This window comes from Diadema antillarum, unplaced genomic scaffold (genome assembly GCF_040938485.1).
Source record: "Diadema antillarum isolate AM-2024a unplaced genomic scaffold, OU_Dant_1.0 scf00000074, whole genome shotgun sequence".
NCBI lineage: Eukaryota > Metazoa > Echinodermata > Echinoidea > Diadematoida > Diadematidae > Diadema > Diadema antillarum.
Genome location: NW_027270963.1, coordinates 3,213,728 through 3,232,200, shown reverse-complemented (window position 1 = coordinate 3,232,200; position 18,473 = coordinate 3,213,728). Strand labels below are relative to the sequence as shown.

At 39.7% G+C, this 18,473-nt stretch overlaps 1 protein-coding gene across 1 annotated transcript in view; it reads right to left on the bottom strand.

Moving 5' to 3' along the window:
- Positions 1-8,567: 8,567 nt before the first annotated feature.
- LOC139717315 (calcium/calmodulin-dependent protein kinase type 1D-like) overlaps positions 8,568-18,473 on the bottom strand; it is a 159,094-nt gene continuing 149,188 nt past the window's right edge. The window contains exons 8-9 of the mRNA XM_071628808.1: positions 15,681-15,768; positions 8,568-8,762 (exon numbers count right to left, since the gene is read on the bottom strand). Of these exons, the coding sequence (XP_071484909.1) occupies positions 8,619-8,762; positions 15,681-15,768 (232 nt within the window). The 3' untranslated portion in view covers positions 8,568-8,618. The remainder of the gene's footprint in view (positions 8,763-15,680; positions 15,769-18,473) is intronic.

Here is an 18,473-nt window from a genome sequence, read left to right as displayed (position 1 = left end):
CTATCTGTCTCGCTTCTGTAATATCAACACAGAGAGCGCCATGTAGGCTGTGATGAGCGTCTAATGCACGACTACGTGAGGTGGTTCGGGGAGATCCTGTTGTAACGAGGTCGGCAGTACCGCCGAGTTCACTTCATTAAAAAGTGGTACCTCTGAAGTGAGCTTTTTATGATTGGGCTTCCCTGTACACCAAACATGTCTCTGTCCATCTCAAATCAAGAACATCACCACGCAGCACTGCATCATTTAGGGAAATGTCCATGTTGCAGACATATCTGATGTTTGCGTATCATCATCAACCCTGAAAAGAGTTGGGTCAGCACCAAGCTTTCTTCAGAAAAAAAAGTGAAGGTTGATTCTGCATCATCACCATCAAAACATTCAGAAAAGGTAGCATTTGTGGTGCCTGTTCTCTACACAGAATTAATCTACCCTCATATTGTAGATATTAGGGAGCTTTAGATTTTTGCGACGGGGACGTTTAGAGGAAAAAACGATCGATCTATTAATAGCTTGTGTCGTCTGAGTTTTTCACTACGTGTTCTGGGCTATTTTTACGTCCACTCAATTTACGATGCAGAAGGCTACTTGATGCACCCATGATATGGGGGCGCCATTTTATTTTTTTTATACGTTGTTACCCGGTGTAATCTAAAGTGACTTCAGCACGACGCAGGGAAGAGGAGAACGTCCAGCTCAAGCGTCGTCTCAAGCGTCCGCGCTGCAAATCTAAAGCTCCCTATTGTCAGACTAATCAGAACTCGGCACGTGAGGAGTGGTAACCAGAATCACTCTAGAATCCCACTTCTAAACCAGTGGGCCACAAAGCTCTCACAGATGGGCCGCGACATGGGCCAAAAACGAAAATAAAAAAGATTTGTATTCAATCTAACTGGGCCCCAAAGAAATTTGTAGGAGCCAAAGTGGGCTTCTAGTTTTCAAAAGGTTGAGAAGGGCAGCTCTAGAACATTTTCACTGCTAATTCAAATAGCTGCTGATTGTACATATAAGGTCTCTCAATCTCAAAGAGATGTGAACACATACTGTACAGTAATTCTGATTTGATATTTGTGTGTTTGTGTGTGTGTTTAGTACAGTGTTTAAAAGATAGTATGATCTCTGCAGTAAAATAAACAAAAACAAAAACAACCCAAGATGAGTTAGTCCGGACAAGCCCCCAAAACAACACAGTGCCATGATACACATACCACAGAAAGAGGAGAGTTTCAGCAAGAGACAGGAAAAGGGAGAGAAATTACCGCTGGCTTAAACACTGAGATCAGGTTCAACATAGAAAGCGTACATCAAATGAGAAATACAATAATCCAAACATATCTAATTTGACCCGTAGAACATTCTCACTTATTTGAAAAAAAAAAATTCAATCCTTCAAATTACACACACTTGTGTGCAATGATTATCAATATGAAACTCGCGCTACCTTATCTAACTACTGTACATGTTCATTCATCTTCATCAAATGCACTAACTTATGATAGAACTGCTCATTGAGTAGAACTTAAAAAAAAAAAAACAAGACCAAATGTTGACATCTAGCTCAAACAAAGTCACTTCACACAATACAGTTTCCTCCATGGTTTCTGCTGCTAAGTGCATGCATTTGTCGCTGACGCAACATCACAGAAAACTTCAATCTGTCCATGCTAAAAGGTGAAGAGGCAAGAGATATCTTGCACAATGGATCAGATAACACTTGGACGTTAACCCTTGCAATTAGGTGCATATTGAATTGAATAGAGCTTGTAGCAAAATGAGACTCAGTGGCATATATACAAATATGCCATGATGGAAGATTTTCAACAAAAAAAGAACAAAAACAAAAAGCAGGAGGGAAGAGTGAAAAATTCATGCCAGTATCTTCAGCATGGTCCTCTAAAACAATATTTCTGCTACATCGCTACGAAATAATTGATGCTTTTGGATTCTATGTCTTATATTCTCATGATATTGAATACATGTACTTGCAGAGTCATGTGAACTCTGCTCTTTTTGTTTTTGTTTTTAATTCTATTTCTCACAAAGCACGGAACACGTGCCTATCAATCCAACATTTATAACTTCTCAGATTGCATACCAGTAAGACCCATGCAGGGATACACTAGCAGTATGTAAACTACTCTGAAAATGATGCTGTACCAAGAGTCTTTCTGTCTGCAGACTTGGTGCGATTTCAAGTATTACACTGTTGTTGTTGTTTTTTCACAATCTCTTTATACACAATAGTTGCCCTGTCTTTCAAAAGACACTACACTGTAGTTTTGTGGAAAGAGGCTAAATGTGTACACAGCTTGAACCATCACTTACTCAGGATATTAACACCTACCATTTTTTTCCCCCAATCAATGAATTTCATAATGTGTGCAATCTGAGACCAGGCATGGCTCATCTGTCTGTATACCATGTTATTTTACCCATTTGAATAAATTTTGAGTGAAGCTTTCTGAGGTATGTATGACTTTGCACAAGATGTCAGATCTAACATTTCAATCCCCCCCCCCCCCCCGACAGTATTATATTGCAAAAGCTTATAGAGGCTGTATTGTGGTGTGACTATGTATTGTGAAGGTTAATGGCCCAACTCAGAATATAATCATGAATCCCCATTGCACTTCAGAAAACGCTAACACCACAAGGCTCTTGTGAACGGCCCAATTTGGAGAAAACTGTCGAGTAGAGAAGGTCTTCTTTCTGCCAACCTTCTACTCTGCGCATAGGATTTGTGCGTAATACGTTTTGATGCACATATGTACTGATGGGCAATGCTATTCAAGCAGGCCTACCATGGTAGTGCTTTTTCGAATGTACCAAGGTGGGCAGTAAATTGAGATCATTTCAATCACACAACTGTAATATATGCCAATTGGTTCCCTTTAATTCGAAAGAAAGCATGCATGTCTGCGCGCACGTGCAAGTGTATGAGCATCTATAGATGTCTGTGTGTTCATATTACAATCTTGTAGTACCCAATTGTCGTAATGTTCCGACACATGCGCAGAGCATACTAAACATTCGAATCGTGTTCACAAAATAACTATCACTTGAAAAATAACAGGGGTCGGAAGATAAATTGGAGATTTGAGCAGAACATTTTTTTTTTCTCAACCCTCATAAAGAACATGTGCAGTGGGAATTGACAATTGACATTAATATTTTAACCGGTCAAATCATCTCAAGACACGTGTGGAATATTGGGGGCTCTTACACTTTCATGGCGTAGTACTGGTACCCTCACGTAAAACGACTGCTATCCATTGTTCATAAAAGAAGGGAGATGGAGTACATCATACTGGTTTTACTCCAGACATATCAAGCCACCATACTTTCAACGTAAGAGGCCAAAGAAAGGAACAAACAAACACACATCTGTTTACATATGTACAGAAGGAAGTGTTTACAGAAACATGAATAAAGCTTTGTCAGTCACTGGCATATCTTAAATACTTTATACTTCTCAGAGAGAGAGAGATTGAAAATAATAGTTGCCATTACTCTGCCACAGTGACCTAAAGGTCGATAATCATTACTTTGTTGACACTTCTATACTCATCACACAACTACTAAAATTTGAAAAGTTGCTTATCTACTCTATCACGTATGATATCAGACTGACTATATGATCGTTAGAAAGTCTCATGTATTTTCTACATATATCTTACCACAATCAATTCGTTTTTGGTGGATCTACCATACATTTGCAAAATAATTATATACATACATTGACAAAAAAAAAAAGGAGGAATTTGACCAAAAAAAAAACTGGGTAAAATGACTGAAAAAATGACAAGACACCAGTGGAAGAAAACTGTGAAGATGTTGTGTTTGTAATAAATTACAAATGTTGAAATAGCCGCAAAAGAGGCCATTGCCATCTAAAAACATTGAATTACATGCACGCTTCATTCAAATGGCTTAGTTAAGTGGTGACACAAGAAAAATCCTTAATTCATTAAAACTTTATACATTTCCCAAATATTTGACATTAGCTATATTACAATTTTGTGCTAATTTGTAATACACAATCAGCACAGACTTCAAAACTGCACCATACACTAAGAAAAAGAGAACAGTACAGCACAATCTAGTACTAGTGTCACAAATTGAATATTCTTGTTTCAAAAATTGCAATATGAATCACTTCCACTGACTTAAACAAACAAAATGAACAGAAAGTGTACTTATATTTGCACAATATAACAATAGACTTTATAAATTTTCAACATATATATACTTCTGACATAGACAGAACCTTTTTCTTCAATCACCAAAATTTACAAAACCAAATGCATAATAGAGTCTCATGAAATCAGAGCACAGATACACTTCTAAATCTTCATTCAACCATTAGATTGAAAAGATAACTACGAGCTATCCACTTGGAGTCTCTCCTATGTTTTTTGTGTTTCTAATAAAAACACAAATGTCAATCAAGAAAACAATCCAAGGTAACTCCTCTTTAAATTGTTCTTTTAATACTGACACTTCAATTACAATTAATTACAAGAGAAAAAAAGAAAAACCGCCACAAGGCACTCATTTCTTTGCACATTTTCCTTCAGGATCTACAAAACATGGTGGAAAAAAAAAGAAGAAGAAATGAAGCAAATTATGTACTGATAGTGGCAGAATGGTAAAGAAACATTGTTTGTAGTCTGTTTCCCAAACTTCTGTAACGATGAACTATGCTGTATACCCAGTGCTTCAGCGGCCACAGGTTTACTTATAAGTGAACATACATCCTACTTGTTGTTAATCAATTTATGATTGTGATATTGGTGAAGGGACAAGATGAATTATTGAAGAAGGCATGCTTTAGAGCTTGCAGAAGGAATGCGAAATTTCTTTCATGTTTGCCCCCCCCCCCCCCCCCCCCCCCCCCCATGTTAGCTCTTCTGGTCCCGGTGGACTGCTCTGGTTGAGATATGGTTATTGGAACTAGCATTTCTTCCCGTTTTGGGGTTTCAAGAGATGTAATCGCCGCATTCTGACAAATGCCGTCACAACTTTTGGGGGATATCATACTTTCCACTTTTCTAAAGATCTTCTTCTCTTACTTCAAAGACCTTTGAGAGGAAATGTGTAGTTATGCCAAAGTCCTTATCTTATCCCTTTCCCATGGTAAAGTGTGATTACATCAATCAATTGCTAAAGCATGAAGACTTTGTGGGAATGCTGCCTGACAATTTTGCACACAAAAGTGAAGCCATCATGGTCAGGCTTGATGTACACTATCAAGTTCTTTGCTCTTTTGCACGAGAGCATACCCCAGGGAAAGACTTATATTGCAAGGAAGAAGGGAAGGAAACTAAGAGAGAACTAAAACAAGTCTGTGAAAGTTTGAGCAAAACTGGACAAAACACACAACTCAATTTGTAAGAAAGTCATGATAATTGATTTCACTACCAAATCTCAGTACCCCAGCTTGTATGGAACTCAAAGAACATTTAGAAATAGTCATCACAATTATGTTACCGTGAAGTCAGCAGTGTTATTTAGACCCCTAAATTTGTTGTGGATGCTAAACAGTAGTGTTTATCATTATCCTGAAAGACATATTTTCTGCATGATTCTCCTCAAGATATAACAAAAGATATGTCATTTACACATCCTTCACGACCATTAGATGAAATATGAATATAAATATCATGGTTGGGTTTAAGCTTGCCTGGAAAAAACAAATAGGAATTTCCTATGCAAACGATGTCACAGTTGTATGACCATGATAGTATTTTTGCACAAAAGTCTTACCCACTGTTCAAAGTGAATATCTTTCTTCCTATGTGTCCAGTTTGGGTCAAATATTTACTGACATGCCACTGTGGCTGTTATGATCAAATCATCCTTCTCCTTCTTTATACATATCAATTCATAGATGCTCTCGTGTAGCTGCCACCTGACAGTGTAAGACCAAAACACCAACGGCAAGTCCAAATATTAATGGACAGTTCACCTCATCACACTTTTAAGAATTTGCAATGTCCACAGAACTCCAGTCTCTTTCCTGGTTTTATCTGACCTGAACCCTTTGGCAGATGTATGCTGATAGAGGACGACCATCACTCTACATTGTACGAAAGATATGAAAGATTATATTCACTCCATAGACCCACTCCTAAGGTATGACGTGGGTCCTACAATCTCCACCTCCACCAGAATTTCATATTAAGAACCATTACTGTCCACTTGATTGAGGATCAAATATATTTAATGTGCAGTTTGAAATGTCTGATACACAAAAATTCCAGCTTTGTGATCAGTCTGTTTTGCTCTGATGAAACAAGGCTGGGCTTGGAGCTGGTGGCATCAGTGATTTAACAAGTTCTAAACACATCTGTGATTATTGCAAAAGGTGAGAGCAAGTTTCTGGGAAGGATATCATGTGCTCGAACTGGAAACCACAGTTACGCCTGTTTCTTGGACATGACACTTAAAATGGAGGTCCCTTGTATGAGGGAGTCACTGGTACTCATACAACTAAAAGATCCCACTTCACTCATCGCAAAGAGCAGGGTGCTAACCCGGTGAAGTGGTCCACCCACATACCCACAGCAGAAAACAGGCAGACGCTGTCGTCCTCTCGTGGTTCACCCCAGGTGACTAGCAGTAGTCAGCAGATGGTATTAATTTGTATCAACTTGGCACACTGTGCCATATATGAAGAAGTCTGATCAAACAAACCGCAGTGCATCACATGAACATTTTCAGGAACAAAAGGAAATCTCACATGTACACACTCCTTTAGCTTTAACATTCGTTCCCCTTACTCTCCTTCTACATGCTGCGATAAAGTAAACCCCAAGCCTCACTCACTCCTTTGCTTTATTCTTTTATGCTCTGCACTTAATTATCAAATGGTCTTGCAAGCAAAAAGCGGCAAGGTTATACTCGGTAGCCTCCAGAGTGCTTAATCTCTTACAAAGTTCCCCACCCAGCGAGTGAAGCGCAGGTAGGACAGAGTCCATTTTACCACTATTGCACAGACGTATGTCAACTCTACGGGCCCACAGTGGACAGCTAGAAGTAGGAGTCATACAGGGAGCCACGGCACAGAACATTTTGTGCTTTTCACAGTGAACACCTATGTGAGTGTGCGCCCCATATATATTTAAAGAGAGGGGTCATTCCTGTGCTTGCTTTGTTTTTGTTTTGTTTGGCATTTACATTGCACAAAGTTATTTATTTTATCATTAAAAGCTGCAAACACACACATCAGCAGCAGGTAGATGGAGGTAGCTGGTAGGAACAGCACAATGGGCATTATATCGGATTGTTAAAAGTGTGCAAGTACATAATCAAGACATATCAAATATATCAATACGCATGATGCCACCATAATCAAACCCCCCTTCCCCCCCCCCCCCCCCCAAAAAAAAAAAAAAAAAGATCATCTTCTCTTACCTTTCGTTTGCATCACACAACCCTCTTCCTTATAACTTCCTCATAAAGAGGAATGTTATACTATCAAAAATTTGTGAGAAGATATCTCTGGCAGTATTAGAGACATGATGTACATAAATCAGGCAGAGAATTCAATTGATGATTATCTGTGATAAGTTGTGTTTTGTTGTTGTTGTGGGGGGGGGGGTATCTTTTTTCTTTTGACATTAGAGTTTACTTTCACACAAATTGTGTGTCCATATCATATTGACTGCCTGGGGCCACCTCTGTGTTTGGAAGTCGTACAGGTCACACTACATGTGTTATGTTGCCCACTTGTACTGTCCCTACAACCCCCAGAATCCATTGCACACACTGAAATAGCTATGACACATGCACACGAGCACTCTGTGTTAACACCTGCAGTTCCACAGGTGACATAACACTATCCCTTTATACACCTACAATCCCATTTCAACCTTTAACCTCATTTAATTCATTGACTGTCACAGAAAAAAACAACAACGACTACAATCTTCTTGGAAAGGGTGGCATGTGCTTTAAGAAAACCCATGTGTCAAAATTGGGCAAATCACATGTCAAATGACTTTTTCCAAATAGTATGATCATATAACACATACACTTTCACTAATCAGTGTTGATTTAATGGCACCTGAAAGTTGGTAGAGTACAATTAATCAAACTCCAGCCAAAAAAAAAAAAAAAATTCAGTTACAACTAGCCATGCTTTCCACTGTTTGAAACCTTGGCCACAAATATACTAAATTCATATGTAAATAAATAGAAAAGAAATGGATTTTACTGGAAAGTTCATCTTTGTACCACACCTGGACTGCCTGCATGGAGGCAGAATATTTAAGACAGACCTACACTGTAAATTGATCAGATGATTCACATCTTTCTTTGTTGTTGTTTTTTTTTTCTCTCTCTCATTTGAGTGACTTTCACAAGCAATAAATGGGTGATAAATGCTGTGGTATTCTTAAAAACAAGAATACACAAGTTGACAGAGTCTTTGGGGATGACACGACAGCCTGAAGAGAAGAATAGAATTTAAAAAAAAAAAAGAAAAGAAAGGAGAAAGATAGTATGTGAAGTAAGTACAGAGGGACGGGAAAAGGGTGGCCGGGCCAGGAGTTGGATGGCACGGTAAAGTAGTGGTGGTGGTGGTGGTAGTGGTAGGGGGCCGGGGGATGATGCAGCTAGCTATTATCCGACGACCCTTCTTGGCCGTTGCTCTCCTCCGACCGGTTCTCCTCCTCCTCCTTCTTCTGGAGCCGGGACTTGACGTCGCCCAGTCCCAGCTTGCGCATGTGCCTGACGACCGCCGTGGCGTTGAAGGCTTGCTGCAGGCAGCCAAGTCAAGAATGGAAAGAGAAAAGATACAATAAAAGGGAAAAAAACGGATAAGTAATGACAGCAAATATAATGAAAATATTTTTCATAATAGTGTTGGATAGATACTACTGCTATTCCTTTCAATGAGAATAAAAATGATAGTAATAAATGTAATATATCATCATTAATATCACAATCATTCATTGTTATCAGATACTTTTATCACTTTTAATTTGCTATTAACAATATAACCTTCCCTATATACCTCAAATAAATTATCTACCATTTGCATAGCTGTCAGAGAGGGCTTTGCCATCACTGATAATAGTTAAGCCATAGCCAGGTACTCCTCTATACACTAAGTCATAGGGGACACCATGGTGTGTGTGTGTGTGTGTGTGTGTGTGTGTGTGTGTAAAGGGGGGGTAGGGAGGACTAGATATTAAAAAAAAAGCCTCTGGCACCCTCTGGGGTAGAGTAATAAGAGTCAATTTTACGGATGTAAATAAACACTGCACACAATCTAGCTGAACCCAAGATGCAGGCTCAGTGTGAAAAAAACAAACAAACAAACAACTATTACGGATGGTATTGACGCTAACTATTGATGGTAAAGAAAAAATTTTCCCTCATTTTACATCCCTTGGCGATTTATACAAGACAAGGCAGTTTGTTTTTCAAAAGTAAATGCAAAATTGTTCTGTGGTTTACAGTAAATCCTTCAAATGTCAAGTGTAACTTTTCTTGCCCTTTCATTGTCCATCAAACTACACCGAAAGGATAGCCATGTGTGGACTGAAGCAGAGATAAGAGAAAATGTGACCATCTGCAATGTTTGGCAGTATTTTTGTGATGTCTGGTTGCATAAATTCTCCCGCAAAGCACTACTCAAAAGCAGAAATGTTATGTGTGACTGCATGGGATAGACAGTACCAGGGGGAGTGATTTCATGAGCCTATCTCCCGACGACGACGACGACGCCATGCATCACGCGAACGCAGCGGGGTGGGACATGGTTGCAAGACGCGACATAACATAGCCACATATCATGCACACTTCGGGAATACTCCGCGCCTCTTTATAGTGGGGCTTTAGAAGCGGATTTATCAATTCATCCTCCCTCGCAAAGAGCCCTTTGGGCTCTACTAGAAGTGTGTCCCTCTCCCCGCTGCTTCTCTGGGGAACACTGCGTGGGCCCTGTGGTGGCACTCGCCGAGGTTAAACAAAAAATTATATTAACAAATCCAGTTTCACAGATGTATTGGACCTGTCAGTTATGGATGGCTGAGGGAACGATATCCACCCACTTGGGGCCACTAAGAAATGGGTCATCCCTGGTGTAGGTATACATGTAATGGCTACGATAGCTGTTTTTATTTTCTGGTATTTTGGGGTTTGGGTTGTTTGTTTTTTTCTCTTTTAGGTACTCTGTTACATCCATATACTGGTCCCCTCTCAACCCCACCCCAATCAGCTATTACATAAGGAAATTGTACTAGCTTTGTGTAGGTGGACTACAAGTTACAAACAGCTCCCTCCTACCCCCCCCCCCCCCCCCCATCTAAATTTTTCCTTCTTAGTGATAAAGGTCATCAACATCACAACACAAAATTAGGTCGTCAAGCTGGAGCTGGAAGTGGATGAGTATTTTCATACAAAAATACGCTAGTTTAAAAAATATATATTTTGCGTTATTTGCGATAAAAAGCCTTCACAAGATAGAGAGTGGAGTTTTGGCCATTGCATCAATCAAATAAGTAGCATATAAGTTTTTGCATGTGTGTTCACTGACCACAACAAAAATACATTGATGTTGTCAGATAACTGCACATAGTACAAGGATCATCATTAACACACTGTAGACTGTTCATCTTTTTCCACAAACAAAAATTGCATCTTGCTCAAGGCCCCAAATTCTTTAAGCCATTGCTTACTGGGAATCCTCCTCCATGGAACTTTGTTCGTTAGTTCAATATTTTTTTGTATTTTCATCTACATGTCAAACAATGTCGACTTCCATTCATTTTTCAAATGCAACTATGGTTCAAACTGGGGAAATGCTGCATTACATTTGTCCACACAGAAACAACAATTTGAAGCCAAGACATCCAGCATTCCTCATACAAAAGTCAACTCGTTATGCTGCCCTATAATAAAAGATAAACTGCAATCAGTGCATGTGCACATCCGTTGTCCAGAAGCTATGTAGATTGCTAGTAGGGATCTCTTTCTCAGTGACTAAGTGCAGTTGGCTTTGATAATTTTCTTTTTTTGTAACTCTTAAACATTGAGATGATTGCCAAAGTTGACTACTGACCTGTGAACTCTGGATAAAAGCATTGATTTTGTTTTTCCAAATCCCAGAAAGGGCTGGAAATAACGAAGCACCAAATAAGGACAGTTTAAATTGATTCAATCATTGTTAAAGCTATAGACTTCACTGTCAGGGCACTTTTTGCCAATTTAGACACAAGAACATAGCTAGGTCTGTAAATACCTGATGAACTTTGTAGTTTCAAGTCAAGCCTTTTATCCAGGAGGAAGAGAGAGAGAGAGAGAAAAAAAAGAGAGGATATGACAAAGGAGATGGTGAATGAGATGATGATAGATAAAGGGAAGGGGAAATTAAAAGAAAAAAAGAAGAGAAGAAAGAGAGAGAGAAGGAACAGAAAATGATGATGAAAGAGAGAAATAGAAAGAGGCAGAATGAGGCAGAAGAAGATAAAAAAAGAAGAGAAGAAGAGAAAGGAAAAACAGAAAAAGGAGAAACAGAAAACGATGATGAAAGAAAGGATTTAAAGAGAGATAGGATGTGGAGGAAGATTAAAAAAGAAGAGAAGAAGAAAAAGAAGAAACAGAAAATGATGATGAAAGAGAAAAAGTGGGATAAAGGAGATGATGCGAAAGATGAAAAACAAAAGAACAAACAGGGAGGAGAACGGGATGAGTGAAACAGAGGATGAAGGAGAAGTACTGTATACGCCGAATATTTCGTGAGGTTTTTATTTTCGTGAATTTTGCAAGTCAGCTGCTATTCGCGAAATTAAAAACACACAAAAATATTGACTCTAATGCCGCTATGAATGTGACGTATGCGTATACATTTCTCCGTTCAGTACAGAACTCCACGACTGCGAATTTAACCACTCGCAAAATTGTCGGGAAGTCCTGATTCGCGAAAATTTAGACTCGCGAAATATATGGGGTATACAGTAGTTGTTATTGGGGTGTCAACAATATGAATTGCCTTAATCCCCTATCCAGCTTCAAAAGATATAAATTCTGCGGATCATAACTGTTTACCGGTAGAAAATTCTTCACACTCTTTTTGTCTCCCATCAAAATCCCCTGCTTGTTTTCATCCAGCGCAGATATCGTCCCCCAAACTAGCTATTACTCCACTCGCCAAGGGGAGTGCAGGAATGAATATTGATGAAACAATAATCGTGGGGCATCCGGCATTTCAATTCCATCCTGCAATACATCACATGATATGGCATAAGATAAACTGGATCCTTATCCCACGATCCATCACATAAGCAGTAAATAGATCTGCACTTGAGAAAGACAGATGACAGCAAAAAGGAGTTGGACATATCCTGAAAATTTCTGACAGTGTGATTTTTTTTGTTATCTCAAATGAGATCCAGTCCTCACATTCCATCTGCAGGGTTTGATGAATGACATGACCTTTGACCTGCAACTTTTTCTAGTCTTGGTGCAATAACTGCACTCAACCCATCTTTCAGCATCCGCCAATTTTTGACTGGAAACCCAGATTAAAGATTCCATTATCCACTAATTCTTCTGGGAGAAGAACTCCGCACAAGAGTGATGATATGAACAAGCAACAGGTTGTAAACAATGATGACAGCACGGAAGGGCCACTCTGAATGGAATTATGAACACTACAGGAATAAAAGAACCAAGGAGGTGGGAAGAAAGATTGTAATGAAAGGAAGTGAAGAAGGGAAATAAAGTCTAGCAGGGGAAGACCAATATTCCATTTCGCAGTATCACAAGTTTTTTCAAACATATCACTTCCATTGCGTTACAGAAAAAGAAATATTACACATCCCATGCAAGCAAAGATAAGATAATTACTCTTTATCAATCAGGTTTAATGAACAGCAATGATATTGAAGTTTTAGCATAAAGCAAAACAACCACTTTGTATTCGTCCAAGTTTCCATTCCCTACATTGGTGATACACTTATGTATCTAGCCCATGTTGTCCATGGCAATTTTCCGCATTCTACACACACTTTTGCTGGTGCATGTCATCAGAAATGCATGGAAATATGCATGACAAAGCAACTAGAACCAAAATTTGGTAAATGTTTCTTGCAACCAGGTGTGGTCAATGTAATCTGTGCTTGTTTTTTGTTTCTAAATGTAGCATCTATCTATTTGTCTATCTATCTATCTATCTATCTATCTATCTATCTATCCATATATCTATTGATCTGTATAAACAGATAAATACATAGATAGAAAGAGGGAGGGATTGAGAAAGATGGACAGAGAAAAGAAGATTTGGAAGCAGTTTTGGGTGCCATCTCTGCGTGGAATTTGCAATGACTTTCCTGGGATATTTCTGGGCCTAAACCACCTCAACCCTTGAGACAGCATTACCAAAGGTATGCCACAGGTTTTTGCTAGCAGCTAAGTGTGCCCCGTTACGGTTTTGTTCCTCATTCTCATCGGAAAGAAGGGGGAGGGGCCCGGGAGGCTCCTGAGGGGAGAAGGAAGGCGTGGGACTGCAGAAAGGGGCCGTGGGCAGAACTCTAGGAGGTGATGATGAGAGTGCAAGGCCAGGGGGATGTGTTCACATGTTGACGGAGCCCTTGTTTGCCGTGGCCTGACTGGACGTCTTTCCCGATTACAGTTTTAAATGTCTGCATGGCAACCTACCAATAGAGCAAGGATTGGGGGGTGGGGGGGGGGGGGGCTGGAGGCAGCCACGGGTGTGTGGGTGTGTGTGTGTGTGTGTGTGTGTGTGTGGTATTGGGGGATGGATAAGAATGGTAATCCAAAGTTGGAGATGACGGAGTAGGTGGCGGAGAGAGCTCCAGGGGACTATGATGAAGACATAATTGTCTTTACACATGAGACTTTAAAAAATTGAAAAAAGAAAGACAAGAAAAACACCACCAAACCACTAAAACACCTGAAACTTCATTTTCTACCAAGTCCAGACACTGTGTTGGTGGTCCTGAAAATCCACATTGATCAATAGTTTTTTTCCACCTTAGGGTATGGAGGAAATGCATCAATCTTTTTTTTTCTGTACTTATAATTAGTTATATGTGACCGGCGACAACGGTTTCAGGCAAAAGTCGGGAATTTTGAAAATTCATTTTTTCACTGAATCACATTGCCCATTTCCTAAGCTTTGCATTGATATAAAACACTTGTATTCTTCGGCACCATAAGTGGGCATAGAAAGAGAAATAAAATGCACTTTTTAAGTTGTTAGCCTGACAAAATTGCGAGAAAACAGGCTTTGAAGATTCACCTCTTTCTCAAAGACAATGTCCGAGCGGCGATGCGAGGGGAGAATCACCCATCCGTACGATGGTGCCAATCGATGTTAAGCCCCGCCTCTAGCAACCACATCGCCTTCTGATTGGCTCACTGAGAGAGTCAAGTTTCCCGGGCACCTTCCTCGGAGCTCAGCGTATGGAGCCGAAAAACAATGCATTTCGCTCGGGTTTGTTTACCAGTACGTCTTTCAAGATGGCGAATACGATAATTGCACGTATGGTGTTACGTCATGTACATGACGTGTATGGTGCACGTATTACGCAATGACATCCACACGCCATGACTGTGTGCATATGTAACAGGAGCGGTGGCGAATCCACACATTTACAAATCGCGTTTTCATTGTGGTTGATTTGTCTTTATCATTGGCGACCCTTTTGAAAGCAGAATTGCTAGTGCTGGCAAGGGTCATGCTTGAATTAAAAAAAAAAAAAAACACGACTCGTTAGTTTGGTGCGATTTTGACGTGTACTATTTGAATGTAATTGGTCACATGTGACCGCTCCTTTCCTCTTATCTGCCTTCCATTGAGTCAGTCTGCTGTCATAATCTTTAATACATGTACAAGTAGACAAATTTGAGAATATTTAGTTTTCTTTTCACACGATTATGCTATGCTACACGATTTTTGTTTCACTTCCGTTGTCGAACACTGCGGTAGAATACTTTGGACAGAAAGCCAAACGAAGAGCACGCACTACAGAGCGAGCGTATAAACCTAGCAAGAACAATGGAGCATGTAATCGTGCACGCATGGACAAAGCATTCCCCACACGCTGCAACTGTCTCCGAAAGCCGAATTATGTAAATGTAAGCGACGCACCAGCCAATCGCATGCGAGACCGTACGCCGTAGCAACACCGGGGATATTGGCGCGGCGTTCGAAAGAAGCTCGAAACTGACGAGTGCGATCCAACATAGGGTGTTTAAAATTCCATTTTCGATAGGAAAAACTTAGTCTTATGCTATGAAATTTAGTGTAGATGTAGAAAACATATCAAAGATTCGATTTCTGCAAAAAACCTAAATCGACAAAAATAATGGTCAAAATCTTTGTACCCCGCCTAGGAGGGAATTTGCTCTTGCGACTTTTGCCTGAAACCGTTGTCGCGGGTCACATATGTGTATCTACTGCTGTACCTTAATGTTCTATCTTTTATGGATAATTCCCCCCCCCCCCTCCACAAAAAAAAAATGCAAAAACAACTACAAAATCATACATACACAAAAACAAACAAACATTCAATAACTGTTTGGGTATTATGAGGTGTGACTATGTTATGTCTTTGGTTCAATATTGGGGCAAATGCTTCTTCTTTCATTTCTTAGTTAGCTGTGCATCCAGGGAACTTCCCACACCAATCCACTCTTCACCCTACCTTCCATTTTGTCTTGGCAAAGTTTTTCTTGATGTTCTCACTGACAGATGAGTGGATGTTCTTCGTCAGTGCAGCATTTCCTGATATCCTGTACAGATGACAGAGAATCGAGGGAGAGAAAGAAAGATAGTCATGATGTCAGATACCATATGTCTAACAGTGGTGGATCTAGGCAGGGGCACACTGGGTGCACACCCCCTCTTTATTTTTTGTTAAAACAAAAGAAATAAAAAGAAAAGGGGGCACGCGCCCCCCTTTAATTTTGGAAAGCCCCCCTTTACGGAATTCCTGGATCCGTCCCTGTTTAAGCAGTCACTATACTATTGTATTTTAAACATTCACCACCTTCCTAACAGAAGGGTTTGTGTCTTCAGTATGCTGGCCTACATTCTGATACGTCGCTATAGACGAATCCAACTTCAGAGCACTGTAACTTATGGCAGCCATAACTGGGGGGGGGGGGGGGGGGAGGGGGCTTCCAAAGAAGAACAAAAGCACTTTCAATGGGTTATGCGATGAGCCATGAGGTGCATTGCTATGTCAGTGCGTAAATTATCTCTTGTTAGACATACTTGAAGCACCCAGTCAGAAATTATTATTTAAAAAAAAACAGCACCCAAACCAAATAGGTCTATACTCATGTAGACATGATGGTATTGGTAGATCTGCCATCAATACATGAATACAGACATACAATTTTCCACTTAATTATCCTCACTCTCACAATGTTCTGTTTATTCATATCTGATCATGCACCGTAAACACCTGAAATTGCACAAATACTTCATGACCTGCTTTATTTACACACAGGGCTTACAGACCAACGATTCATGAACCATAAATACTGGTAACATATTATGGGTATAATTTCTGTTTCTACCTGAGAAAATTGAAATTTATTTCATAGTAATTCAATAAATAATAAATAAAATCATGTCAAGATATCATGCACTGCTGATATTTAAGTAGCTGTCAAGTTCTATGATTGAAAAAAAAAAGAAAACTAGAAACAATGTGCACTCTTTGCTCAGATCAAGTATTTCAATGCAGCTGCTAGTACATAAAGATATATTTTTAATGTAACCTCATGAAGTGGCAATGTGGGTACAAGAGCATGCATTCCTGTTAACTTTCAGATAATAATTTCAAGACAAGATCCTGTATGCAAAATTCACACTTAATTTTCACGATACCATACGCGTTAAGGCAATAATGCTACAGGCAACACGCAAACGGTGAAATAAGGTAACAGCAGTATGAGTTGATGATTGATTTTCATTTGGCAACAGGTAGGGTCAAAGCCACATCACTGCCAGCATCTGTGATTGAATGCAAGCTCTGGAGGTTAAGAATCTATCTGCTTCACGACAATCAATCTTGGCCTGCAAAAAAAGACGGGTAAGAAGCAGAGAGCTATGTGGGGAAAAATTGCCAAACAGAGAAATCTGAGCAATGAATAGAAACAATTAATAAAGGCTGGATATCTTTTTAATACATGGCAAAGAGAAAGAACGCTATTTGCCACCTCCTTTCCTTCAGTATCCACGGTGACATAACACTTTCTCTTTGGAAAACACCCTGCTGGCCCGCATGTTGTTGTTTTTTGTAATACTCCATATGGCAACTCAAGATGAAGGGCTTACAAGATACAGGAAAAAACATGGTTGGACAATTCTGCTCCAAACAGCTCATCTTATTCGTAGGGCAAGAATCTAACCTTTTCTGCATTTCACTGACACAACCACACTGTTCTTCAAGCACAAAAAGAAATAAATAAAACACATAATGAAGAAGAAAAACAAAAAGAAATATCACCTCAGTCAATTAGATTGATGGTGTGTGCACAGGCAATATAGTCTTTACCTATGATGTTATATAATATCACACAGTGCACTGACTGTACTGTCACATTACCTAAAGCCCCGTTTTACCAGACCTTACCACAACAACGTTCAGATCGAGAACAAAATTCCTCGTCTCCGGCAATAAAACCCGCAGCTAGGTGAGAGTGAGGAGTTAACAGACAAATATCAAAAACCTTCTCCGGGTAGGTTTCTACAAAGGGTGTGTGTTCACTGATGCCACTTCCCCTGCCCACCGGCCAGCGCCACCTGTTGTTCTAGATTGTGCACATCTTGGTAGGCAATTGTGTTAGTAAACAAAACATTGTTACGATAGTAACGATCCATGCCAATGATTGGCACGCAGCATGTCAATCATTCTCTGTCTGCAATGTTGCGCATGCGCATCAAGTATATCAGAGGAATGTTACTGTGGTTGCTTTCTTACACTACACAGAAGGGTTGTCAGGATAATATTGCAGGAATTACCCTAACTGGCTAGGGTAGACTTTGGCAAAAGTTACCGCAACAGCATTCAACAACATTTTGCGGGGATCGTACTCACATGCAGGGTTAAAAGAAATAAAAAATTACCCAGACACTACAGGACATTGTTACGATAAACACAGTTTGAAAGTCTCTGCTCAAATGGGGCTCAAGAATCCTACTGGAAAACAAAGCCTTTCTGTCACTGACACAGTATCCCTCTCAGCACCACTTCATCAAGATGCCATTCATATCTTACACCTTGCAGTTGCCCAAGGTATTGGAAGACTTAGGTCACACATCTGAAGTTATTTGAAAGGCTGCCATTTTTCAGATAGGAAACATATTTTCCCTTGTGTGACAAGACCTCATATCTCAATGGGCATATATCAGAAATATACAACACCCTAACTCAGTTTTGAATATCAAGAATACTGATTTGAGCTTAAAATTAGAATCATTAATC